At 34.5% G+C, this 27,776-nt stretch overlaps 2 protein-coding genes across 2 annotated transcripts; both read right to left on the reverse strand.

Annotated features, from left to right (window-relative positions):
- Window positions 1-365: 365 nt before the first annotated feature.
- LOC116139486 lies at window positions 366-5,233 on the reverse strand. Its single transcript, XM_031425149.1, has 4 exons — window positions 5,150-5,233; window positions 2,634-3,136; window positions 702-779; window positions 366-554 (listed from the first exon to the last, which is right to left on the reverse strand). Exons 2-4 carry the CDS (start codon window positions 3,120-3,122, stop codon window positions 366-368), a joined length of 756 nt encoding a protein of 251 aa, XP_031281009.1. The 5' UTR covers window positions 3,123-3,136; window positions 5,150-5,233.
- Window positions 5,234-8,543: 3,310 nt separating this feature from the next.
- LOC116139487 (nucleolar protein 10-like) lies at window positions 8,544-27,542 on the reverse strand. Its single transcript, XM_031425150.1, has 10 exons — window positions 27,476-27,542; window positions 27,142-27,317; window positions 21,185-21,237; window positions 21,014-21,097; window positions 20,746-20,833; window positions 18,425-18,595; window positions 18,158-18,316; window positions 17,738-17,830; window positions 9,449-9,631; window positions 8,544-8,798 (listed from the first exon to the last, which is right to left on the reverse strand). Exons 1-10 carry the CDS (start codon window positions 27,540-27,542, stop codon window positions 8,544-8,546), a joined length of 1,329 nt encoding a protein of 442 aa, XP_031281010.1.
- Window positions 27,543-27,776: the final 234 nt, after the last annotated feature.

Raw genomic sequence — 27,776 nt, forward strand, 5'->3', positions numbered from 1 at the left:
TTAACCATAATCATAGGATATGTTGGTTTATGAAGGAATTACATTAGTTCACAGTTATCACATAGAAGTTTCATCATACATCAATACTTGTTTAAAACCAAGAGCACTTCTTGAAGATAAAAAATATTACGAAAAAACAATGGCACAGAGAAAAAGCCAGAAAAATTAAAAAAATATAGTACCTTCCATAAGAATCCTGAACAGGACAAGGAAGTTGTCAGACAAGTAAGGCTGATGTGCTTCTGTCAATAATATGGTCACTACGATGAGGAAAAGCATCCTGCTGAACATGTCGAACCTCCATAGGAGGTAACACCGCTCAAGAGATGTATCTGGTGCATGTTGGTCATATGGTAGGCGTGAGATCACCTGTTCTGATCGAAAAACAGGACCGGCAAGGCACCGCCATGCACCCCAGGGAACTGTGTGCCACTTGGAAGAGCGCCATGCTGGTAGCTGAGCTGTGGGAATGTATGTGGCGTGACCGCATTGGATAGAGTGGTGGCAGCTGTAGCTGATGTAAGGGGGCGGAACAAGGAAATTAAAGTTCTCACCTACATTAGAATGTACCAGCAAATTACAAAAACAAACTGTTTCAATTAAACTACAGGGATAGCAATACTTTCCAATCATAATAAATGAAGAGCAAAAGATTATAAATCAGAATTCCTTTTGCTGGTCAACTCTTCTGAACTTGGAACCATGGTAATTATCTTTAATAGCATGTTTAAAGCTTTCTCAGGAAGGGGCAAACACTCCTTAAAGATCTTAAACCTCACCTGCATCCCCCACCAAATAAAGAGACACAAAGAAACAAGAAATTCATAAGCCAATAGCAAAAGAAAGCAGAAAAAAGTTGATTTATTTAAGGCAGAAGCGCATTCCTGAAAAAAAGAAATTGCACAGTCTACACAACAGCCACAAGATCTTATGACACTACAAAGAATATTATAAGGTTCATTCCCCATGCTAAGTAAGAATGTATCCAAGAATTTATTTAAAATCTTATGAACTATATTTTAATAAAAGAGCAGAAATAAAAAGAGAGTGAAAAATCATGTTTATCAGACATTAAGTTTCAGATATACAAGAGGTGATTTGGAGTCTCTCATTTATTCAAATCACATGCCATGAGAGCAGAGAGACAAAGACTTAATTTTGTGAGAAATTTCAGCCTTTCAAATCATATTGACATGCCTAGACATCTATTGAGAGTAAACAATCAACCATTCAATATAAAACTTACAAGTAACTACGTGCACTCCATCTTCCATATTCTTCTTTCTACTTTTAACTCATCAATATTAATCTTAGATATCATCTCAATGAGTATTGCACATCATCACTTCATCTTTCTCTGCCTTCTGTCTTAAAGCTTATATTTCTAACCTACTAATATTATTCAATTCCTTTTCCTCACTTTCAAGTCATATTTCTTCAATGTTCTTTTTTTCCTTACATAATTATCACATAAAATACATAGGAAGAAAGAAAAACAATATTTGGCTCAAAATTTCAAGCATCTTATGCGCTTGATGAAATATCACAATAGCTGCCACAACTAAGCCATCGAGGATATGATGATTGTTTATGTCAAACTAATACTCAAGATGGAGTTTTCAACAAAAACAGTTATGAAATTGAGTGAACCCCTTCGCATTTATAAACTAAGGGATTATAGACAAAATTTAGTATCAATTCATCCAGCCTTTCGATCTCATAGTAAATCTAGTCATATCGGGTGCGTTCAGCCACACGGTATTGGATAGTTTTAATTTCTGGAGATTGGGTTAGATTGGATTGGCGTATGTAAAGTTGACCTTGTTTAATGTAATCTTGTACTAGGCATATTTATCCAAACATAAACTCACTGTTAAACTATCTAGATAAAAAAATTAATTGAATACTTTAAATAATATATTAACATTACTAATATATTTCATTTTTTGTTAAATATTTCTAAATACATGTTATTCAATATAATTACAATTGATTATTACATAGTTATAATTATTTAAGAATATTAATTAATTAAAAATTAATACAACTACTCTACAACCATTCAACACTCAAAAGTCGAAAAGCTAAGGAATATAAGAACTGCATTGGCAGCAAATGGTACGATGCACTAGTATGCAAAGCAAAAGGGACTAATTCTTTATTCCTATTGCTACCTCTCTAGGTTGCCTTCAATATCAAAAGTAGGAATTCTATTCCTTCATACATTAATCATCATTTTGATAAAAGAAAAAAAAAAAAAAAAAAAAAAAAAAAAAGAGAGAGCCTATCTAAGTTAGACAAGCACAACTTAAACAAATATGAATAACGTTTGAGCTCAATCTAATATACGATTAATTTAGTTAGAAAAGATGTAGACATCACATTATTTCATCTCATGTGCAAACGCAAGGGAAGTCCAAGCAAATATTAACCATGCAACTAACTTAATTTACAAAATCTTAGAGATCTTTCAACTCAACAAAGATGAAAATAGTAGCAAGTTCACTCTAAAGTCAACACAAAAAAATTAATTGGACACTCAATATAGTGTACCACATATTATATCACATCATATATTCCACCCTTTTACCATTTATAATATCAAACATTGCTAATGAAGAATCATTTTTTACCTGTGCAGGAAATTTCCCATTGAATGCAGCAGGTTCCAAGCCCAACTCTCCTTTTGACGCTGCCTTGTAAACCCCATAAAGAAGCTTTAAGTCAAAGTCAAATAAGAAAAGCTCTGAACCCGGCTTTATTTTCTCCACAATTTCCAATTGTCCTCTTGGTAGCCCGAAGACACGATTTCGATAGCATTCAGGCTTTGTTTTTCCATTACACATGAATATAAACCCTGGAGTTCTAACTATACTTTCATTCTCTTTCATTCTTTTAGTAGCTAGATTGTCATGAGCAATAGTAGAGGACGGTGTAGCAACAACGGGTATGACATCAGGAACAAGCACAGAAGTAGATGAAGGGCCATCAAGAGGTATGGGCGTTGATTTTATCTTTAAATTTGTTTTCTTCCTCTTCCTAGATCTATTTACAATCTTCTTACTTGGATGTTTTATAGGTGAACCATGGACTTTAAACTTCTTGCCTTTCTTCTTTGCCATAGCCTAGCTGTTGCCTAAAAACCAATTGAAAAAAATCAAAGGTGAACAATAAGTCATATTTAAATTTAGTCAGATTCCCAACCTAAGGAAACAAAGCTCAAGTAGGTTATTACATAGGCTTAGCCTTCACTATAGCCTTTTTTTTATATAACTAGAAACCTCACATGTCTATGCACTTAGTTCAAAAATTCATTGAGATCCGACAACATATTAATTGATAGGAATCCATAATACAAAATTGCACGAATATGTCCCCAAGGTTAGGCTTGGCAGCTAAAGCCCTTGGTTTCACCTAAAAGGTCAAAGGTTCAATCCCTAGAGATATTATAAATCCCACAATTTTCTTGGATCAAGGTTGTCGGATCTAGAAGTAACCCCAATTTAGATTTTGTGAACAAGTTGGGAAGGAAAAAAAATTTTGGGCATATTAAAGAAGAAGAGGAAAAAAAAAAAAGATGTGACCTCAATAGAGTTTGATCCTCAAACCGCTTGTATTGAATACAAGGGTTATACAGTTAGACCCAATCCTTAAGGTTGACTTCAAAGTTATTCTAATAATAATATAACACTATGGTAGCACAAAACTATGAGAAAAAAAGAACATACAACACTACATGGCACCAAAGATAGAACATCATTCCTATTAAAACCAAATTTTTGATATTCAATCAAAAACAACTCATTGAATATCTTTAGAACATGCATAACCTCAACTTAGGAATTATAACATCTCAATCACTCTCATAAACTTGATAAAAATTATTCCTAAATTATCTAGAATTAGGCACAAAATACCAAAAGACAATTTTCCCAATTATATATAGAGTTATAAAGTCATTTTGTTCTCTTTTTTTGAATTAAATGAAATATAGGTTTCTTTACTTCTTCTATCAGTGATTTGAACCAAATATGTGTCTTTCATTCATCCATTTAAAAAAGTTGAGTTGTCTAACAAGATTTCCAAGTAAGCCAGTTAGGTTAACTTGTTAGGTTAAATTTCTTACAAACCTTAGCAAATAAGTGACAGTGAAAGTCATCATTTAAATTAAGCTAGAATAGAAGCGTAGTTGATTAAGATTGAAAAAGAAAATAGCAAAAAGAAAAGTTACCAAACATCCTTATGCACCAGGAGTTTTATGGTTAACCATCACTACCTAGGTACGTACATAAAAGATTAGTATGCTCCAAACAATCTGAAAAACCACTAAAGCCCAACACCTAAAGTTATATCCTCAAGCTACTATAACTCTTCCAACTACATCTTTTTAACTCTTCCATCGATTTCAACGATTGTCTCCACTTTTGCAACCAAGCCAATCCATCTTCAACAACCAAGTTATACAACACTTCAAAACTTTAGTAAATACCACAATGTGAATGGCTTTACAAGTTCATCCGGCACACCAACTCTGAGCATCAATTGACATACAAAAAATCTAACAAAACCATTAAAATCACCCTTTAACAGAGTCCTCATTCATCGCTCACAGAAACAAAAACAATTTGAATTCCTCTCTTTCTACTAGTGCACACTTTATCAATAGACCCTCTCTAAAATGCAAGATATTAACAAATATCAGCATCAAATCACTCTTAAAACACGAGACACGTTACAAAATTCTCTCTAAAATCTTTGATATACGTCAAGCCTCTATATGTCAAATGCAAGACATCCACTGTCTAAAATACTCCAATTCTATGTATCTCCCACACTTCGTATGGCCTTCAAATCAGCATAATAACAAAGAAACGCGTGGCAAACAAACACAATTCAACGCATAAACAATAAATTGAGAAAAAAATTCAATTAATAGTTTTACAAGCGAAGCTGCACATAGAATTCAATGCGAATTTCAAGAAAATTAACCAAAAAAATGAGACAAAAAACACAATCCAATGCAAGAAAAAATAAAATGAGAAAAAAAAAATCAATTTAATTATTCAACAAACAAAATACAGATAGAATTGAATTCGAATTTCAAAAAATATAAGAGCCGGATTCTATTTTAAAAAAAAAAAAAAAAAACCTCCAAATTTCGGACGAAATTTTGGTGAGGAACCGAACGGGAACTGGACGAGAGGCTGGACGGAGTTTATTTCTATTTAAGAGACAGTTGGAGAAAACGGACGGCTAGGATGACGCTACGAGGGCGATACTGTTGCAAGCTGATTTTATTTCATCTTTTAGAAAAATCTGTTGTGTCAAATTAAAATTTAAAAGGTGCTATTTGTTAAATTTCAATTTTATGTCTTCGTTTGCGTTGAGATTTAAAAATTAGATTCAATATTTTCAGTTTCAAAAATATGTTTATTTAATAGTTAAAAACTATTTTAGAGTTAAAAGTAATGAAGAACTAAAAAATTTTTTTATGATTGTATTTCAATAACTGTTTTAGGAAATCTTCTGACTCATTCTTAACTCTTAAGATATGCTTTTAATTATTTCTTTTCTTTGCCTTCAAAAAACCGATCCTACTAAAATTATATATTACATAAACAAAATTTTATATTGAATCAATAACACAAAAAAGAAAAAGATATTGTAGGGTCTGTTTGGTTTGTTATTTTAGATAGGATTTTGTAAATAATATTAGATAGTTGAATAGGGTGATTATTACGAGGTAAAATTTAAAATTTAACAAAAAAACCCCTAGGTTTGCTAATTTAACTAAACACCCTAATATATAAAAATTTTATAAAATAACAAAAACACCCCCACTCACCTACAGTGCCAGATTCCGGCCACCACTGTTGGAATCTTGTCGGAATCTGGCGTTACGACATAGATCGGTCAGATCTGGCTAGACGTGCATCGATCTGGCCTTTTTCGACCATATTTGTGGTGGATCTAGTCGAAAAAGGTCAGATCGATAGTTAGATCTGGCTATCAACGGCCATAAAAAGGCCAGATCGGTAAATTACCAACCAATTCTGATCGTTTATAGGCCGTTGTGACAGATTTCGGCTACCACCGACAGTGGTTGCCGGAATCTGGCAACTATAGGTAGGTGGGGGTATTTTTGTTAATTTTTAAACTTTTTTTTGGGGGTGTTTATGAAATTAATAAACTTAAGGGGTCTAAAAGTAATTAAAAAATATATAATATTATTTCCTAAATAATTAAACAAACAGTTATTTTGGGAATATGATATGAAATAATAAACCAAAAGGATCGTCATTTTTCTTATTCTTATTAATAATAATTTCAGTTTAAAATCCAATATTTAGAATATTAATATATAGAGTTTAAAAAACTACTATTTTCAATTGTTTTATTCTTTCCAATAATGTATAAAAAAAATTATACAAATTACATCTCCTATTTAATACATGGTTATTAGTATCCTACGATACGAGTCGCCAACGATATGTATCAGAGAGTGTATCCTAAATCTTTCAATACGTTGATATGTATCCTACGATATAATACGTATCGGTTCATATCCTTAAAAATATCGATACAAATCGATACAACTTTATTAATTTGGGCCAAAGGCCCAACAAGTTTTTCAGTTCGGTCTGAGTCACCTAACCCGGTTCACTAAAACCTACCTAAATTTACCCATTTTACATGGAGAAAGTGAAGAGTAAGATGTGTTGTCCATTTTGCATGATAATAATAACATAAGTGGAGATATAGATATTGACATTAATCTTGTAAATGATATGAATGATTGAAAGGAAATGATATAGAGTGCGTTTGGCTTATTATTTCTATTCATATTCCCAATCATATTCTCCAAATATTGTTTGACACATTATTCCAGAAATATTACTATATTTTTTTAATTTCTTTTAGACCCCTTAAGTTTATTAATTTCATAAATACCCCCCCCCCAAAAGTTTAAAAATTAACAAAAATACCCCAATCAACCCATACTTGCCAGATTCCGGTAACCACTGTCAGTGGTAGCCGAAATCCGTACAACGGCCTACACCACGACCAGAACTTGCCAGCAATTCACAGATCTGGCCATCGTTGACCGAAAATGACGGTCATATCTTTGGCCTTTTTCCGGCCATCAACGACCACATTTGGCCATAGATTTGGCCTTTTTCGGCCAGATCCGTGGTGGATCTGGCCGGAAAAGGCCATATCAACGCATTACAACACAGATCTGACCGGTCTGTGTCGTAACGCAATTTTCCAGCTAGATTCCGACAGTGGTGGCCGGAATCTGGCACTGCAGGTGATAGGGGTGTTTTTGTCATTTTACATGTTAGGGTGTTTAATTAAAGTAACAAACCTAGGGGTTTTTTTATAAATTTTTAAATTTTACCTCGTAATACTCCCCTATTCAACAACCCAATATTATTCCCAAAATCCTATCCAAAATAATAAACCAAACGCACCCATAGATTCTTAATTTTGTGATTAATTTTGATTATGTAATATCATAATTTAAAGCCAATAATATCACAAAATTAATTAATTAATCTTGGGATGACATTAATTCTTTTTTTAAAATTATTATTATTTAAAAAAAAAAGTATATCATACAATATGATATAATACACGATATATGATTCGAAAAATTAGGTTTTTTGATACACGATACAATGCATGATTTGACAATCATGATTTAATATAACATATTTTATTCATTTATTTATTGAACAAGTAATTTGATAAAGCGATAGCATCCAGCTCTAAATTTTAGTTGTTGGATATTGCTTATAGTTGGGTTTCAATCAAATTAAATAGGATATATTTAATTAGTATCCATCATAGTATTTATCTAAGATTTATACAAATATTAAACCTTGGTGCTTATAAACCTGGAGTACGCCCGTCATAGCAATATTTCGTCATTTTACAAGTATAAGAATTATTGGAATCCTTCATATTTCATCATTCTCTTAGTATAAGAATTATGGTAATCCTAATTTCGTGAGGATTTGGTTTATTAACAGTAAGTTTAGGAATTTGAAGTTAATTGGTCTGATTTTTTTTTTATTACTGTTGTAAACTTCACTATTTTATTATCAAAGCTCTATATATATATATATACACACACTGAGCTAATCTTCATATACTAAACGACAAAACCACAAACCCATTATGACTTGACCAATAATTTGTAATATTGCACACAAAATTGAATATGTTTCAACAAATATTATTCATCTGAAAAAATGTGGACAAAAAAATCTTCCCTGATAAACCCTAAATGTATAAAAATGGGAAGAAACCAACAGACAATACCAGAATCTAATGTGGACTCCGTAACTGCCTATTGATTCAACCAACCTGCTTCATGAATGTGTGTTGCTTCCTCATTCACCAATGGGGGAGCTACGATACATTCATGACAAAAGATAAATGAATATTCTTTCACATTTGAAATTTATGATCATCGTCTTCCTCTCCTACCATTCCCACGATTGCCTCCTCAACCCCCTCGGCCTCGTGACCCTGGCCTATCTGGTTTTCAGCCCTAATGATTGTATTCCTCTCCTCTTTACATGATGTGCCTCTTTGTCCTCCTTATCTTCCTCGTACTTGGTCGAGTTTCTAGTAATGAAAGAAATCTCTCGCCAACCTCCTGGTCCCAACTTCACATCACTTGGGAGACCAGAAGCCTGCCGATCATTTTGGAGAGCCTTCAACCTCTCTCCCATAGGAAGAGCGTCCTCTTTTGCAAGTGATACACGGTTCCAAAATGCTTCAGATTGCTAAAACCTCAATTTTCCCAGCTTTTCTGTTGAATGGGTGAGATACTGAGTATCCAACTTATAACATCCTATGGTAGGCACCAGTTTCCATGAATTCACAAAGAACTGGTTTCCCTAGTTAATATATAAACCTAGAATTCTAGATGCTACAACAATTCAAAGCTCAAATGAAATTTCAAAATTTTCTTCTTTTGACAGGGAAATACGTTCGAGTTAATATGCTAATATCAAGTACTAAAGGTGGGAATTACACCTCTAGCTCCTCCCAACAAATAATTAGTATAACCCTCATCCAAAATTTAAACAATTGTAGCCCCTTTTGGGGGATTAAAAAAAAAAGATTACACAAATTCCCACTTTCAAAGTTACGTCTTGTGCATTGCATTTGTAAGATGGTTTGCAAAAAATGTCTTACAAATGCAATACATTATCTTGGGTGTCTTGTAACAAACAAGAAGTCTTGCAACAAGCTAATGGAGAAAGGTTAGTATATTTGCTATTTCACAAGAGATGAAAGCTCAGTGAAATGTAACGATAAGGTTAGAACTCATCATAAATAAAACCACTACAACAGATAATATGAAAATTAAGAAAATTATAATATTAAACTTGACAACAGAAAGTAGAATCAGATAATCAGATTATTATACCTTAATTTCAAACATTGCTACAAATCGTTCATCTTTGAAAACATCACTGCCAAGGCCTTTCTTCTTCTTGGATTTCTTCTTAGTCTCGTTGTCATCAACATCTTTACTTTCATCTTCAGCTTCTTCATTTTCAAGGATACGAGCTGCAAGACCACAGTTAACATTGGGTAATTTCCTTTTAAGCTGCATCAAGAAGGATATATGTATTTGTTGAATTTCTAAGATTAGAATGTGAAAACTTAAGAGTTATCTAGGCATTATCTAGTTTTAAAATTTAAAAGTTAGGATAATCGTAGCTTAGGGTTATCAAGATATCTCGAGTTAGTCTATAACTAGAGATGTATGATATGTATTTCTTTAAATGAATAAAAGTGAAGTTTTTCCACTATTTTCATGGCATTAGAACCAGGTTCTCTGGCCATAGCAATTAATGGTTAAAGCAGCCATGACTGGTGGCTAGCAAGCCATAGTAATTGATGGTTAAAATAGCCATGACTAGTGGCAGGCAGGGTAGGAGCCTAAGCCACATGATCGACAAATTTCTTCTTCAGATCTAAGATTTGGACAAACAAGAGTCTAGCCTCAGTTAAATGATAACAATTCCATTCAAATTAGTGTTCACAAATTGAACGGAAACAATTATATCCCATGGTCTCAAGCTATGAAGTTGATGGTTCGAGGTAGAGGAAAATTGGGTTACCTAACTGGAGTAGTCAAAGCTCCGAAGGAAGATAATCCAGCAAATGAAAGTAGGATGCTGAGAATAGTACAATAATGGCCTGGTTGATCAAATCCATGGAGAAGGAGATCGACCAGCTCTATTTGTTTCTTCCTACTACAAAAGATATTTGGGAAATAGCCAAAGAAACATATTCAGACATGGGGAATTTAGCACAGATATTTGAGATAAAATTAAGTTTGAGAGAAACCAAACAAGGTAACATGTCTATAACCCAATATTATAGTGTATTGGCTAAGTTGTGGCAAGAGTTGGATTTATTCTGAAGCAGATCGGAGTTGCTCTCAAGACAAAATAAAGTACACCAAGATGTTGGAAAAGGAGAGAGTGTTTGAGTTCCTTGCAGGGCTGAATAAGGAACTCGATGAAGTGAGAGGTAGGGTTTTGGGAAAAGAATCCTTACCTTCTATTTGTGAAGTGTTTGTAGAAGTAAGAAGAGAAGAAAGTAAAAGGAAAGTGGTGACGGGAGATTTAGCAAGAACTAGCAGTTTGAGTACACAACCAGAATCAAAATCCTCAGCACTTGTTTCTAAGGGTTGGTAGACACATACCAATCCTAGTGGAGATCAAAAACTGTTGAGAAAAAGAGAGAAAATCTAGTGTGAATATTGTCATCAACCAAAGCATACTAAGGCTACCTGTTGGAAACTACATGGCAGACCATCAAATTGGAAGACAAATCAGCCTAGTGGTAAGAGATTTCATGCTAATGTAGAGAAAAATACATCTCAAAAAGTTGAGGATCATCTAAGGCCTGTACCATTCAGCAAAGACCAATTAGAACACTTACATGAGTTGTTTAGATAGTCCAGTTCTGGTTTTTCAAGTCATTCATGTTCATTTGTTGAGACTGGTAATTCCCTTACAGCTTTGCATACTAGTTTGGGAACAAACAGACCTTGGGTTATAGATTCAGGAGCCTCAGATCACATGTCAGGTAACTCAAGTGTGTTTGTGTCTTATAGCCCATGTTATGGTAATCTTAAGGTCAAAACAGCTGACGGTTCCTTGTCAAATGTAGCTGGTAAAGGATCAGTCAAACTCTCCAAAAATCTTTGTTATAAATTCTGTCCTTCATGTTCCTAGCCTGTCTTGTAATCTATTATCCATTAGCAAACTAACCAAAGACTTAAAATGTGTGGCTAAATTCTCTTCTTCCCACTGTGAATTTCAAGACTTACTCTCGGGGAGGATGATTGGCAATGCTAGAGAAGAAGGAGGGCTCTACTACTTTGATGAGAAGGCTAATGTGAATAATCCAACTATAGCATCGGTGTAATTCTGCTTCTGTTTCTGGTAATTTAGAAATAAAGTTATGGCATAGAAGATTAGGCCATCCTAGTTTTTCTTATTTGAAAATGTTTTTTCCATTATTATTTGAAAATAAAAATTCATCATTATTTCAATGTGAAATCTGCCAAATTGCAAAGCATATACTCGTTTAATGTATCTAGCAAATCCTTATAAAAAGTCCAGACCTTTTTCTTTAATCCATAATAATATTTGGGAACCCTCTAGGGTTACAAACATTACAGGATCTAAGTGGTTTATTACCTTCATTGATGACCACACTAGACTAAGTTGGATATATATTTTCAAAGAAAAAATTGAAGCAGGTCAATTTTTTTCAAATTTTTCAGAAGTTTCATTCCATGGTTAAAACTCAATTCCAAACACAGATTCAGATCTTAAAGACTGATAATGGTAGGGAGTATTTCAATTATATCCTAGGAAGTTATCTATCCAGCCATGGGATTATACACCAAAGCTTATGTGTAGATACCCCACAATAGAATGAGATTGCTGAAAGGAAAGATAGGCACCTATTAGAGGTTGCTCGGGCCTTGATGTTCACCATGAACATGCCTAAATATTTTTGGGGTGAGGTAGTCCTCACAGCCACCTATTTAATCAATAGGCTGCCTTCTAGGAGTTTAGAGTTCAATACTTCTCTGTTTGTCTTCCTTGAAACATTTCCCACCTTTAGAGCCCTCAAATCTTTTCCTTCATAAAATTTTGGGTGTACCACATATGTTCATGCCCATTCTCCGAATAGCGGCAAGTTAGAACCTATGGCCATTAAATTTTTGTTAGGGTACTCTCCCATACAAAAAGGGTATAAGTGTTTTTGCCCCTTAAGAAAAGAACGTTTATTTCTAAGGATGTGACTTTTTTTTAGTCTCATCCTTATTTTCCCAACACTTCTCTTCAGGGGGGGAACTTAAATGAAGATTGTTTTCGGGAAATAACACTTCCCATAAGTCAGAGTTCTAATCCTACTTCCACATCAACACCTCTAAATCTGAATTTACCCCTAATTCAACATCTTCTAACTATACTAGATTCTAAGGTTATAAGTCCTATTTCTATTAGAATAGAAAATCATGAAGTTGTAGGTCAGAAACACATAAAGACAGGGGAAGGATTAGCAAGACTCAATCAGCCAGGACTAAAATTTTATTCTCAAAAAGCTGATCATCAAAGTAATGAGCATCTTAATGATCTGCAAGGCCAATTATCCCAACCAGAAGAAGTCATTGACTTATAGTCTCTAGTTGAAAAAGTTTTGTCTCCTAGTAAGTCTGAATCAAGAGATGATCTTCTTATAGCTCTTAGAAAAGGCATTCGATCTTGTACTTTACATCCTATTTCTAAGTTTGCATCCTATGATAAATCCTTTGGTTTTCGTGCATTTGTTACTAATCTTTCAACTATAGAAGTTCCAAAATTAGTATATGAAGCCTTGGATGATCCTAAATGGAAAGAGGCTGTAATGGAGGAGATAAAGGCCCTGGAAAAGAATGGGACTTGGGAGTAGGTGAGCTTACCAGAAAAGAAGACTATTGTTGGCTACAAATGAGTTTTTACAGTGAAATACAAGGCAGATGGAACAGTTGAGAGATATAAGGCAAGTGTAAAACCCCTCCCTAGCCAGGTATTTCCTTATCCCTGAGCCATTGAGAGCCTAAAAAAGACACGCCTAGCAAATGAGTTTGTTTCAAAACCTATGCTTTTGTCTGTTTTTTTTTTTTTTTTTTTAAAGCATGATATTAAACATCCCATAACCATTAAATGATTCAAAAAATTTAGCTTCCTACGGAGTTAATGTCATAAGTATATAATATCATTTAACCTTTTTCATTCATTTGACAAGGAAATGGTCATATTAGGTTTATTAAGACATATTTACTTCAACATCCATAAACCAAAAACCATTTGATGTTATTTTTACAACAAAAAATCAAAACATAGCAAAAGCATTCCTTCATGTGCATGTCATTCCCCAGTAGCCTCTCCTAACTTCAAGCTTCAATCCTTACCTGCAAAACATTTAAAAAAAAAAATTTGTAGGGTGAGCGCTAATCGCTCAGTAAGTGAATATGGCCATTTATAAACTATTAATGTTTATTATACAAGCATATTATTCAGGACCTTACCTACCTACAAAACATGACCTTCATTCATTGACATTATCAAGTTTATAAAATATGTCATACACTTTGGACTTTCCTCATAAACATAAGTCATAACATAACCATACATAATATAACATAGACCATATATGACTTATGCAATATTCATAAACATGGCATGCCTATTTCTTTTATCTTTGTACTTGATGTTTTCATTAGTCTTTATTATCCGATTGGATTCATTTGAACCATTACCTTGTTTTTGGTCGTCACCTTAAAGGACTCATGGTTTCCACAAAGATTTCATTCCTCTGGTCTTGGTTTATACCTCAAGAGACTAGTGGAATTCATTCTTTAACATTTCATAAATTTTTTCGTAAGTCAACTAAATAAGCTATATGCATTACCATTATGAATGCAAACATATGGGATAACATCTCCCAAGCTCAATCATACTATTCATTCATTTAACATGTACCCTTGGCCAATTGCACAATTCATCAATCAATTTAGCAAAACTCCATGACATGAATATTTTCTTATTAGATTCATTAACTTAATTCATTCGATTTCTCATACAACACAAGGAATTTCAACAATAAGATTATTTAGTGGTTTATTAGAAATTATAAAAAAAAGATGGGAATTTTCATTAAGGAGGTGGATGCCATACAGTTCGTCTTTTTCAAGTAATTTTTTCCTCATCTTCCAATTCGAATTGATTTTTGGCTAAAACATAAAAGTTTTAGGTCTATTTCTCAAATTTTTAATACCTCAAGAATCAACTCAATCAGACTTTTATAACTTCATTTATGACTGATTCAGCGAAGCATGTTCAGTATAAATCTTAAAAAGCCAAATCTGAATTCTATTCATTTTTAACCATGTCACATTCATTTGCACATTCATAGTATTTGTCATATCATTCTAAGTATAAAAGGCCATAAAAACCTCCCTTTTTACAAAACCAAAAAGTGCCAAAACATCGTCCAACTACAAATCTCTTAATTGGCATAATCATCCTCCATATGCACACATACACCCAATCAACACACTCATTTCAACAGTCCATAACCAAAACATAGCATCACACTCAAATTAACATAAATAGATGTAAGTTTCATCAACTCTAGGTGTTATCAATTGTAGTTGTAAAGGAGATTTTTTTCCTTACCTTGGTATTCAAAGCATAAAGACACTCCTCCTTAGCTCCAAAGGTTCACCATTTCTACCTTACACACATAACCACTTATGAATTTCTCTTTTAACTAAAAATAACAACAAACTAGGGTCTTAAAACTCACCTTAAACCTTGAAATTGAAGTTCTTTAAGTGTGGATGGTGATCTCCTTCAAAATTCAACTTGAAATCCTATGAAAATTTTGAGAGAGAGAGAGAGAGCTTGAATTAAAGCCTTTAATGGAGGAAAATAAGACTTGAAGAAGAGAGTTTGGTGTTCTAAGAGTGTTGGCTGACTTAACCAAGAAAAGATCTTATAAATATTTTATTTTTTTAATTCCCAAATGGGATTGGCCATCAAAGTTAGATATATGGGTCATTTGGTATAAATTTTGCATATAAAGGCATTTTGGTCATTTTTACTACAACATAATTATTACACTCCTTTAATGTCATTTGACTTCTCTTTTCTACTTGGAGACAAAGTAAATCCATAAGATAATTAACTAATTTACCCATAATACACTTATATGCAGTTTGGTTATTTTTACTACAACATAATTATTACACTCCTTTAATGTCATTTGACTTCTCTTTTCTACTTGGTGACCAAGTAAATCCATAAGATAATTAACTAATTTACCCATAATACACTTTCATGGATACTTAATTCCTATAAATTATTGTGAAAAGACCATTATACCCCTTGGAAACCGTTTATGTCGTTTAACCCTACTAACCTCTTTCATGACCCTTTAATCATATTTCTTATCAGTATCATCAATTCTTAACACTTTACAACATTCACGTCTCATAATACATGCAAAATGACCATTTTACCCTTTTATTGATAAAAATCATTTTAAGGGTAGAATTACATACCTTATAGCCTCGGAACGCTAACGCGGGGGTTTACAGCAAGAATGGTAGCTAAGGGGTTCACACAAACCTATGGAGTAGATTATCAAGAGACTTTCGCTCTTGTAGCCAAACGGAACACCATTAGAGTGCTTCTATCTCTTTCTACAAATTTAGATTGGCCCCTACAACAATTGGATGTTAAGAATGCTTTCTTGAATTGTGATCTTGTAGAAGAAGTTTATATGGAGTTGCCATCAGGTTTTGAAGGAAATCAGGCTGACGGGAAGGTGTGCAGGCTGAAAAATCTTTGCATGGCTTAAAGTAGTCTCCTACGGCCTGGTTTTGAGAAATTCACTAAGGCTATCAAGAGTTGTGGTTTTATTCAAGGACAGGCTGATCATACATTGTTTTTAAAGACTAAGGGTGGTAAGATTACTATCTTAATAGTATATGTTGATGATATTATTCTTACAGGGTATAATCTTGAAGAAATAAATATGGTAAAAAAAGTTATTGCTCAGAACTTTGAGATAAAGGATTTGGGGCAGCTAAGATATTTTTTAGGTATAGAGATTGCAAGGAATAAGAAGGGAATTTATGTGTCTCAGAGGAAATATGTTCTGGATTTATTGAAGGATATTGGAATGTTAGGTTGCAAACCTACCGAGACCCCCACTGAACAGAATGTGAAATTTGATGAGATAAATGGAGATACACCAGTTGATAATGGGAGGTATCAAATACTAGTTGGGAGATTGATATAGTTATCTCATACTAGGTCTGACATTACATTTTTTGTAAGTGTTGTAAGTCAGCACATGCACAATCCACAAGAGAAGCATCTTGAGGCTGTAAATAGAATCTTAAGATATATGAAGAAAGTTCTTGGAAAAGGACTGTTCTTTAGGAAGACTAATGAAAGAAATGTGGAAGCTTTCACAGATGCAAACTGGGCAGGTTTAGTGAGTGATAGAAGGTCAACCTCAAGATATTGTACATTTGTTTGGGGAAATTTGGTGACTTGGAGGAGCAAGAAGCAAACTGTAGTAGGAAGGAGTAGTGTGGAGGCTGAGTTTAGGGCAATGGCACAAGGTATTTGCGAACTAATCTGGTTGAAAAGATTATTAGTTGAGTTGGGGATCAAGAGTGAGGAACCTATGAAGCTCTATTGTGACAGCAAGACTGCAATTGGTATTGCACACAATCCAGTTCATCATGACATAATCAAACATGTGGAGATAGATCGCCACTTTATCAAAGAAAAGATAGAAGAAAAGCTTTTGTGTGTTATATATCTACCTACAAGCCAGCAGACCGCCGATATCCTTACAAAAGGATTGTCTAAACAAAGTTTTGATAGTCTTACCTCCAAGCTGGGATCTTCTCATCAGCTTGGAGGGGAGTGTTGAATTCCTAAGATTAGAATGTGAAAACTTAGGAGTTATCTAGACATTATCTAGTTTTAAAATTTAAAAGTTAGGATAATCCTAGCTTAGGGCTATCAAGATATCTAGAGTTAGTCTATAACTAGAGATGTATGATATGCATTTCTTTAAGTGAATAAGAGTGAACAAGTTTTTCCTCTATTTTCAATATTAATTAGCCCAAATCAGACCATCCTACTTTACCCAAATAGAAGAGTAAGAAAGATGGAAATCCAGGAAGCCCACGGGTTTACATTAGGGAACCATGAACTTATAAAAAAAGTCATTTTGAAACAGAACATGCAGTAAGAAATCAATTTTAATTTTTCACACTTGTCTCCTTAATAAATATAGAAATTTAGGGCCTGTTCAATATTATTTTCAAACATAGTTATCTCTTATAAAAATCTAAAAGTAGAAAAAAGAGCACCCAATAGTATATTTGAAAAACAAAACAGATTGTCCGAAAACTAGTATTAATCTCACATGTACGATTAAAAGACATTTTGATACTTCTAGAAAGCAGGGTTTCAAAAATACAAACATTTCTTATTCTGTCTCTCCAAAACGCTAGTACAAGATTGTGAACACGCAAAACTCAATTGCTTTTTTCATAGAAAGTTTTATAAAATACTTCTGAACTTGGCAGAAATATCCAGACATAAATATTCACCGTAATTCTAGATGCACGTTGCTCTTCAAGTTTCCTTTGTTTCTGCTCCTCTTTATGGGTTTCATATGCAAAAGGATCTGCTATTGCCTTTGCCTGAAAATAGAATGGCACTAGAACATATATATATATATATATATATATATAACCCAAGTATATACTGAAACAAGTTAAAAAAGTTGCCATATTGTGCAATCAAAGTATTAGAATGACAATTTTTTTTCATTCCCTCAAACAGATCTGACAAATCTGATTGATTTTTGAATGATCAACTTCATTCACTGCAATTGAATATACACATTCCCCGCAAAAACCCCAGTGGATGGAAAACAAAATGAACCTTAAAAAACATTCTTGAGTTTCCTAGGACTGTCTATATATTCCATGAAAACTGAAAATATATATTCACTGAAGCAACCTCACCTTCTTATATAGTCGATAATCAATAAAGAAGCCATGCATGTAAGCTCTTAGAAGATTGGTGCCAATCAGACTGGTCAAATTCAACTTTTCAAGATCTTCTCTAGTAAAAAACTTGTAGTTATCATATATGGTTGTTTGTCCACCTTCCTCTAGCTCTTCCTGTATAATAGACCCAAAAAAGAAAAAATCAGCACTCCAACTCAAGATTCCAAATGAAATGATCAAAAGGCAAGGTAAGAAGCAAATAAACTAAAATTTATAACACACCGTCATGTTTTCCATTGGAGCACACCATTTGGGACTAGTTCCCAAATCAGGTATGAAGTAAGCTGGTACCTGGCTGCTAGCTAAAGCCAGCAACACCAACCCGCTGTCTTTGAACACACATATATCATTTATCTTCCCACCTGATGGTTCAATCGGGGTCCTGCCTTCTCCCTGACAATGATGCTAGATCAAATAAGGTACAAGAATAGATACTAATACTAGGAAAAATTAGAGAGAGAAAACATGCATATCTATAATATAATCATCAAATAAGCATACATTTACATGATCTTGCATCTATATTTTCCTCGTAAATAAAGAATTAAAAGATCTATCACTCTTAACCATAATTATAGTTGAATGTTAAGAACCTTGCTATTTGCCGAAATTCTTATATCTTGTCCAAGTCAATAATCTTGGTCCACAAGCTGCCAGTAACAAGATCAACAGTACGCCTGACCAAAAGCTCATTGATCTAAAATAGTTCGGGGTGGTGCCATCTATATTTCTCATTTTTCTATACTTTGGTCACTACCCACCACAATGGCAATGTAAAAAGGTATTGGCCAAGAAAAGTACGTTCATGAACATTATAAGTCGAATTAATTTAGGACAAGACAAATTTCTAATACCAACGGATGCATGAAAAGAAGAGAAAATATAAAGTGGAGAAAAGAATTAGATGAGACTGGAGAAAAATAAAAAAGAGAGAAGCAATCCAGTCTTTCGATTAATGTGGATTCAAACAGTGCTTTACACAAATAAAAGTTATGAGGCCCACCTAAAGTGTGTTTGTTTTAATATTTTGGATAGTATTTTTGATATTTTTAGAGTTGGGTGGGAATAACGAGTTAAGATTTAAAAATTAATAAAATCACCCCATAGGTTTGTTAAATAATTGAACACCCTTGTAATAAAAACATTAAAAATTATAAAAATACCCCCACTCACTCATTAAATTCTGGCAGCTGGCCACCACCATCGGAGGGTGGCCGGAGTCACCGTATCTGCGCACGATCGGCTAGATTTGGCCGGTCGTGCACCAAGATGACATTTTTCAACCAAATCTACCGTGGATCTGGCCATGTTTGGTTGTCAACGATAGCCAAAGATATGGCCGTCGTTGACAACCAGCTATGACCAAAGATCTGGCCGTCAACGACTAGATCTTTGGCCATGGATCTGGCCGAAAAATGATAGATTGGCGCACTACCAACCAGATCCAACCGGTAGTGCGCCATTATACCAGATTCCGGCCACCTTTTGGCGGTGGTGGCTAGAATTTAGTAAACGTGGGTGGATGGGGTGTTTTTGTCAATTTCTAAACTTTTTTGGAGGGTATTTAATTAAATTAATAAACTTAAGAGGTTTAAAAATAGTTAAAGAAAATATAATAGTATTTTGAGAATAAGGAAACAAACTGGTATTTTGGAAATAGTATGAATAGAATAGTTAAAAATATGGAAACAAAGAGAAAAAGAAAAGAAACATGATTCAATTCAAACAACAAACCAAATCTAACCCAAAATGATAATAATCCGTTTCAAAAAGTAATATTTTATATATCTAAAGTAGATAGTTCCTAAAATAAAAAATTAGTCTTGGGTTTCTTTTATTGACATCACTAAGACTTCCGAAAACAAACTCAAAATATTACTAGGACAATTGAACAATACATATAAATTTGCATTATGAGAACCACTTTTTTTTACATCAATGGTTCAATGAATACATACTAACCGCAACAATGATTACCTAATTTAAATAGAACACAAAAAGATTATATCATTTGCAGATTTAACATTAATCATACGAACCGAAGAAACAATTCAATAACTACGATGATATATGTTGATGCGCGATTTTTGCACCAACGAAACGCACGTGTGAAATGCTGTGGTGGCCCAGAAGACACACGTGAATATAATGGATCAAGGGATAGTAAATGCAATGAGGACAGTTTTTAAAGTGGTTTGGATGCTAAGGTAGCAAATCATACGTCCACTGATACTTATATTGATGACAAGGGTCAGGTCGCGTTTAGCAGACTGACTTTACAATAATATTACAAGATATTCAATACTAAGAATTCTAGGGAAGAGAGAATAGTTAATTAAGCGTAAAATGTGCCAATCCCCCTTAATGAGAGATGAGCTTCCAATTTATAGTGAGATGTGGTGAGGCAATGATCACTAAATTTTTAAGTTGGTGGGATTATCTGTGCAAATCCTTCTTTATGTCACATTGCCCACCTTCTAGAGTGATTTGCGTGATTTAGAGTAGGCCTTGGACACATGGGAGCACCACAGCTCCTGGCTAGCCTGACGCGCACCCACTATCCTAACGGGAACAGACGGTGGTTGTCCCAATGGTCTGACCTTTGTGGGGTGAGTGGACCTGACGCCAGCCCTGGTAAATTTTGGGCATAACAATATACTTTACGAGTTGAAGTTCTTTGCTCCTCCACCGGTTAGTAATCATCTATGATACTTTCACAAGAAACAATAGAGATGTTCACTTAAGTTTATTAATCCATGAATACAAGCGTTCCAAACAATATAAGTTGAAACCAAATATAAAAATAAAAACATCTTACTGTCTATTGTAATTAACTTTGGTCGTTCAGTGTTAAGACTATGATGCCACTGAATATCCAATATTGGACTTCCATACCTGCACAGTAGTGGCAGAATTTTCAGTAAACAGACTAATTGAGTCCAAGCATGCAATAAAAGATAACGCATGAAAAGCAAGTCTCACATGTGATCCTTGATTCGTATAGGATATGAGGATTGCAAATCATAAAGCAACACCTGCATTATAAAGACTATTTTTACAAATATTATGTGGGTGTAAATGGTATCAGAGTTTTGGAAGACGGGGGGTATATGCGTTTATACCTGTTAACCTGTTGAAAGTTCTATAGCATGAATAATGGTTTAAATGATGAAGTCTGTTTAAATAAGACTTGTTTTCATTTAGATCATGGTCTCGAGGTAAAACTAGAGACCGGTTTGTTAAATACTGTCGTAGATAAGTTAGAGCTTTTGACCCAGAAGCTTGAAAACTTAGACAGGAGAGTGAATTATACGGTGTATCATATATTTGCTCTAAACGAAGAATTAACCCAGATCGGGAACCAGATTGAAAAGGTTAATTCTGTACTTCAAAAGGTCAAAACACTGGAACGTGTTTTAACTATTTTACTAAGTCGGTAAGATAGGAGATGTCTCTGGTGTTAAGCGACATCGAACAAGTGTGGCCTATTGAAGGATATACTGAACAAGAGGTTAAACAGGTTGTGTTGGACCTCTGTAACGGCAACCCAGATATTCGAGAAGAATATTTGGCTTGGCTAGGTGTAAAGCGACTTTTGGATGTTATTCAAAAGGCTTTTAGTCAAGGGTGCACAAAGATTTTGTGTTTTATTTGCCGGATTTCCACCATTGAAGTCTCTGAGCTAGAGCTTCGGAATAAGTGGTTGGAAAAAGCTAAGGCGGTAATTCCTTACTGGTACGGTGAATCCCAGCCGGATCCAAATCCTACACCATATAAAGAGTCAGACTTTGCAACTGAGTTGAGACCTGATTCAGATTGACCATGGGTGGTCAAGATGTTTTGGATCAGTTTGCGGCTAGTTTGCAGAAAAAATATCCCGGATTGCCTCCAGGATATGCATAGTTTGTGGCCAAAGAAACCCAAGGTGATTGGGAAAATGCTGAAAAACTCTTTATGAAAGGTGTCAAGGAAGAAGACTTTGTTTCTAAAATTGATGGAAAACGGAAGGTTGATATTCCAAAAATTTCTACCTCAGATGCTGAACGAATCAGCAGGTATTATGAGGAAGAAATGAAGAAACAAAGGAAAGGAGATGAAACTGGAGGATTAAAACTTACTCCAGGTCCTAAAAAGACGGAGCTCGATGAGCTAATCTCGAAACTCAAGGAGTCTGAGTTTAAAGATGACCCGCTTGAAGGAATTCATAACGCTTTAAATTCCTTTGAAGGATTCCTTAAGGAAATCTCCAAACCCGAATATAAACAAACTTATCCTACAAGGATAAGGTCGGAGTTTATACCTAGGGGAGTACCTAGAATGGTGGAGATACCGTCTAGCGGAAGTTTCCTTAACATCGATTGTGTTACGAATGTAACGGATACAATCGAAGCATGGGAAACTGTTAACTGGGTTCATATCCAAAACAAGAATTTTGGACTCAGTGATACTTACAGGTTTCTAAGATCCACACTGCAGGGAGCTGCAGAAAGCTTTTGGAGAAGTCTAGAAGCTGGTACGGGTCTGTTAGACACTGTAAATGACTTGAAGAATAGAGAGGCTATCTTTGCACTCTTCAAGGATATGCTCTGATACCATTTACACCCACATAATATTTGTAACACCCACTCTTACAAATATTATTACAATTAATAACTAATTAACCTAGTTGATTAATTGGAGAGAAAAACACATAAATTCAGTTTTAAAGATTAATTCATACCTGGGTATCAATCGTCTTGAATAAACCTTTTCTTTGCTTCGAGTAGGCAATAAAAGTAAAACAAGAGATTGAGAGACTGAATTTTTCACAAACTGAAAATATTATTAATTTTTCTCTGATTACAAATGTACAAAGCTTCTCTTTATATAGAGAAGTTCGGATTTCAAAAGCTTTGAATCCGTAGATAAAATAAAATTTTACAAAACACAATGTCAATCACAAAAGATATGTGATTTGACTTTAGCCTAATAAAAACTAATATTTATCTTAAAGAAAATGACATGGGGTCCACATGTCTCCCATGTTTAAAACAAACTTAACTTATTACATTTTACACATGTTACATAAGACATATGACACAATATTCAAGATTTCCTTTAAATATGCTTCGTTAAATTTCGTCGGCAAAATCTTGACTATCCAAGTACTACTTCCGCTTTTTGGATACACATCAGCGTATTACGTGTTGGACGTTTCCGGTTGTCCAAATCTCTATCCTCCAGATTTTTATCAATCCTTGAAATTATCCACTTCGATAAGATCAATAAAATCTTTTAGAGTCGCATCTTCTTGGGCTTCCTAGTTGTGGGCTAAGACCAATCTTAGAAGATCAATAGTTCCTTCCATTAAGGCCTACTTCGATAAATGGGCTAAATCGAACCCTTCTAATAGCGTTTTTAATTGGGTCTGATTATGTTGAAAAAGAGTATCCTGGATTAATGCGTACTTGTCTGGTCTGACTACCACTATCCCATGTTGGATATGGACAGTAGCATTTGCTTTAACAAGCTCCTCTAGTTTGGATTTAACCAGTAGCAATTTTGCAATATGCAGCCTGGTCCAATCTTCCTCTTCTTTCTTTTGGATTTCTTCTAGTGCATAAGAACCCATTTTTACCTCATTATCTAACATAATTCGGTACCATGGTTCTCCTACAAGAAATTCCCATATCTGTACAGGTTGAACATCATAGTTCTCTTGCAATGAGGAAGTAATCATGCAAGTGAAAGTGTCAACTTTCCGATTCAATACACAGAGCATTTGCTTAACCGCATCTGGCATATTCGGATCCACCATCGCTTCCTGTACGTCAATTTGCATTGTATCGATCCATCCTTTATTCAAAAGATCTCTACAGAAACCTTTTCTAAAGATTTTCCATGGAATGAACAATTCCATAGCTCTATTAGGATAAACTGCTAATCCTTGAACCACATCCGTCAAGTCAGTTTTTCCCAATTTCACTATTAATTCATTCAAATTCTCGAGTTTGAGATTTGACATGTCAAACAAATGACATTTCCTCATTACCTCAAGTTTTTGAATTCCTGCTTCATAGAGTAAGGCAGTTCCCTTGAACTCCTCATCCTCATAAAATAGTTTGTCAGCTTCCAGCCACGCTAACCTTCTTGCTAGCTTTTCTAAACACCTCTGCAGTTGTACTTCCCTTTGTCCTGTCACCATTGCGATCCTAATTTGGGTTTCCAGATCCTCCCAGAGTGTTTGACTAGCTGAAGTTAATCTTAAGCCTTCCGGAAAGCTAAACCTCTCACAAATATCTACGTCAATTAACCGCTTTTTTTGTGGAGTGTGTGTCACCACGCTTGTAGCGCCTGACGATGATTCCTCAGAATTTTTGATCTTTGACAGTGGACAATTAGCTCGTTCATGTCCTTCTTGTTTACAAGACCAGCAAACTATTGCTTTTTTCTGAGTCGTTTCCTTCTTAAGAGTAACCCTCTTTTCAGAAGTATTTCCCTTCGTAGAAGTTTCACCCTTCAATCGTTGAAATTTCGGGTTCCTTTTATCCGAAGTATCAGAATCATAGTCAAGATTCTTTCCTTCAACCTGCTTTACATCAGTAACTGCTTAGAAGAAGAAGTAACCTGCTTATCTGCAATTTTCTCCTTTTTAGCAGTAACCTTTGAAGTAGAAGTAATCTTCAAAGGGCAATTCCTTCTCAAGTGTCCTCGTTGCTTACACTTGGAGCATGAGAAGTGATTTCCAGTTTCCTTCTTGTCCGCCATTATCCTACAATCCTTCTGCAAAATGTCTGGACAAAAAGTCAGCAACAAAGTTAGATTTACCAGAAATATATTCAAATTTGATTCTATAATTTGCAAACCAAATCTGCCATCTGATTAGTCTAGCTTTGTCATCCTTTAAAGACAATTTCATAAAGGTTTTTAAAGATTTAGAGTCTGTCCTTAAAGTAAATTCCTGACTGATTACGAACAATCAAAATCGGTCAATACATTCTTTCGCTGCTAAAACTTTCTTCTCATGGACAAGATAATTTATTTCAGCAGGAGAGAATTTTCCTAAAGCATGTTGAACAATTCGTTCAATATTATCAGTACCCTTAGCCTTAAGCACACCTCCCCAATACAAGTGAGATGTGGAAATTACACAATGTAACAAAAATAATCAAATTAATGCAATTATATTCTTGGATGGAAATCCTCCAAAAGTTACTTCCCAGATCATCTTCTCGAAAGTTCAAAGCTGAAGATTCCTAACTGTTCTTGTACAGATTCTGGTACCCACTGCAAGTGATGAGTTTACCTTGTTGGGGTAAACTCCTAGTCCACACTGGTGATTTTTTCTTTTAAATTAAAATACATCTTTTGCTTCTTATCACAATTTTTTTTTCATCTAGTTATACCAGAATAAGTAAGATCTAAGCTGATAAACAGCCTATACACCTCAAAGTTATTAGAGTTGACCAACGAAAATATCGTCATAGTTTTAGAATTGAGTAATGCTACAGTTACTGAAAAGAGCACACCGAATTCATAAACTGAATAACGTGACGAAATCCTAACCATAGATTAATATTAATTCATAATTAATCGACAGTTAGGATTGCTTCACATTATTCAATACATGAATTCGATGCGCTCCTTTCGGTAACTGTATTATTTTCCTTTAGAATTATTAAAGTTGACACTATTTGGCTCTTGGCAGCTTATTACTTCATTTTACATTTTTTCTTGATATTTTTCTTCTTAAAGTGCAGAGCCCTTAGTTTATTGCTCATATTATTATCCATTCAAAATTTAGACTAACTGCTGCTAACAATATTCATAACAGCTAGGAGTGTTCACGAGTCGAGCCGAGTTTTCCGCTTAATGAGCTCGGTTCGTGAAATGGGATAAAGAATCGAGCTGAGCTCGAGTCGAGCCGAGCCGTAGATTTTATGACTCGGCTCGTAATGGATTTAAGTGTATTTCGAGCCAGCTCACGAGCCAACTCCAAAAAATTCAATTTTTTATAAAAAAACTCCTAGGCAGCGACTGTTTTTTCGAGCTAGGCTCGACTCGCGAGCCTAACGAGCCGAGTCGAGCATGGCTCAGACTCGACTCATTCTGTCTCATGAACCGAGCCAAACCGGCTCGTTATCTGACAAGCTGAGCCGAGCCGGCTTGGATCGTTAAGCACTCCTAATAACATCTACTTTTTATCATCATAAAACTTCTTTTGAAATCCTAACCAAATCTTTAACCACAAATTCCCTTAATTACACATAAATTCTACATCCTTGCCTTGGAAGTTACTATAAATCAGTCTGATCAGATAGATAAATCTTATTACCACCAATCCATGGCCCATCTTCCTTGATTCAGACATCATTTAGAAGTTGCTATGCCATCATCCATACTCATTCAACTTGAGTCACATGTCTCAAACAATCGCAGTCTTATAATCCTTTGTTAAACCTGAAATGACACCTAAGGAACTCCCCTCGGTAAAATCTGCAATCTAAAAATTTTATACAATTTTAAATTATTAGTTCTTGAAATCATTAACATTGTATTTCTCTTTGTTGCCTTATTTGCACCAAGGTTTATGGTTTATCACGCCTTTCAAAGCCCGCTAATTTTGTTTTGGACTGATTTTTTATGTATTATTTCAGTCCTATCTCTTGAAAGATCAGTCCTTTCTCTTGAAAGAGTAGGGCAGTAGGCTATCGTTAATTCATTTTGGCATATTTTATTCTTTAATTGTCAAACCCTCCTTATACCTCTCCAAGCAGTGGCTTATATTGAACGTACATATAGCAGTGTAACCCTATGTTGGAGTAAATATAATAAGCTTCACAACAAATAACTCCTTTCAGAGTCCATGAACTGACTTTTTCTAACCACAAAATTTAAGTAGATAATATTAAGCATAAGATACTATTCTGAACATTTGAAAGTATTATGTCTATTAGTACCTTCCCCGTGCTACTTCCAACTCCCATTTGGAAACCCCCATCTGTGTCAAACTGCAATGCAGTAACCTCCTGCAAAGATGGAAAATATAGTAAGATAACAATTTCAGGTGAAACAAATAGGATAGATATGCTATCATTCTTGATCATGTGTACAATACTTTCTTTCCTTCCCATCTCTGTAGACCATAACAAGAAAAAATTTGTTATGATATATTTCAGAACATCTTTTAACCTAAAGTAAGGTGAAACAGTGACCTAAAGACTTTCATGTGTGATAAACAAGGACACAAGAAGGAAAATGTATCTCTGAACAATGCACATTGGGAGCAAATACCTTCATCAAAACCAAAATGCATCTCTGAACAATGCACATTGGGAGCAAATACCTTCATCAAAACCATGTAACATATTGGAGCCAAGGATATGAACTAAAGAAAATTTACTTCCATCAAGGACATTTGTGATAAGAGAAACCATGTAAAAGACTGATAAGTACAAATTAAACTGTATCCAAAATGATAAAACTCTAAGACTTTATTGGAGACATTCTAATTTCAAATGAATATATGCACTTAGAGCAACAAGCAAATATGAGAGGGCTTGAAACCACAAGCTATTATACCAAGGGTGCAAAC

This window comes from Pistacia vera, unplaced genomic scaffold (assembly GCF_008641045.1).
Source record: "Pistacia vera cultivar Batoury unplaced genomic scaffold, PisVer_v2 Contig351, whole genome shotgun sequence".
Taxonomy (NCBI): Eukaryota; Viridiplantae; Streptophyta; class Magnoliopsida; order Sapindales; family Anacardiaceae; genus Pistacia; species Pistacia vera.

What these genes read in the sequence shown, in the direction of transcription:
- LOC116139486 (XM_031425149.1), bottom strand. Translation starts at nt 3,122, where the DNA reads ATGGCAAAGAAGAAAGGCAAGAAGTTTAAAGTCCATGGTTCACCTATA. An exon ending in ATGGGAAATTTCCTGCACAG is followed by an intron (nt 780 to 2,633) that starts GTAAAAAATGAT and finishes TGGGGGATGCAG; the next exon opens with GTGAGGTTTAAGATCTTTAA. An exon ending in TATTAAAGATAATTACCATG is followed by an intron (nt 555 to 701) that starts GTTCCAAGTTCA and finishes ATTCTAATGTAG; the next exon opens with GTGAGAACTTTAATTTCCTT.
- LOC116139487 (XM_031425150.1), bottom strand. Translation starts at nt 27,542, where the DNA reads ATGGTTTTGATGAAGGTATTTGCTCCCAATGTGCATTGTTCAGAGATG. An exon ending in GCATTTTGGTTTTGATGAAG is followed by an intron (nt 27,318 to 27,475) that starts GTATTTGCTCCC and finishes TATGGTCTACAG; the next exon opens with AGATGGGAAGGAAAGAAAGT. An exon ending in ATTATCGACTATATAAGAAG is followed by an intron (nt 17,831 to 18,157) that starts GTGAGGTTGCTT and finishes TTCTATTTTCAG; the next exon opens with GCAAAGGCAATAGCAGATCC.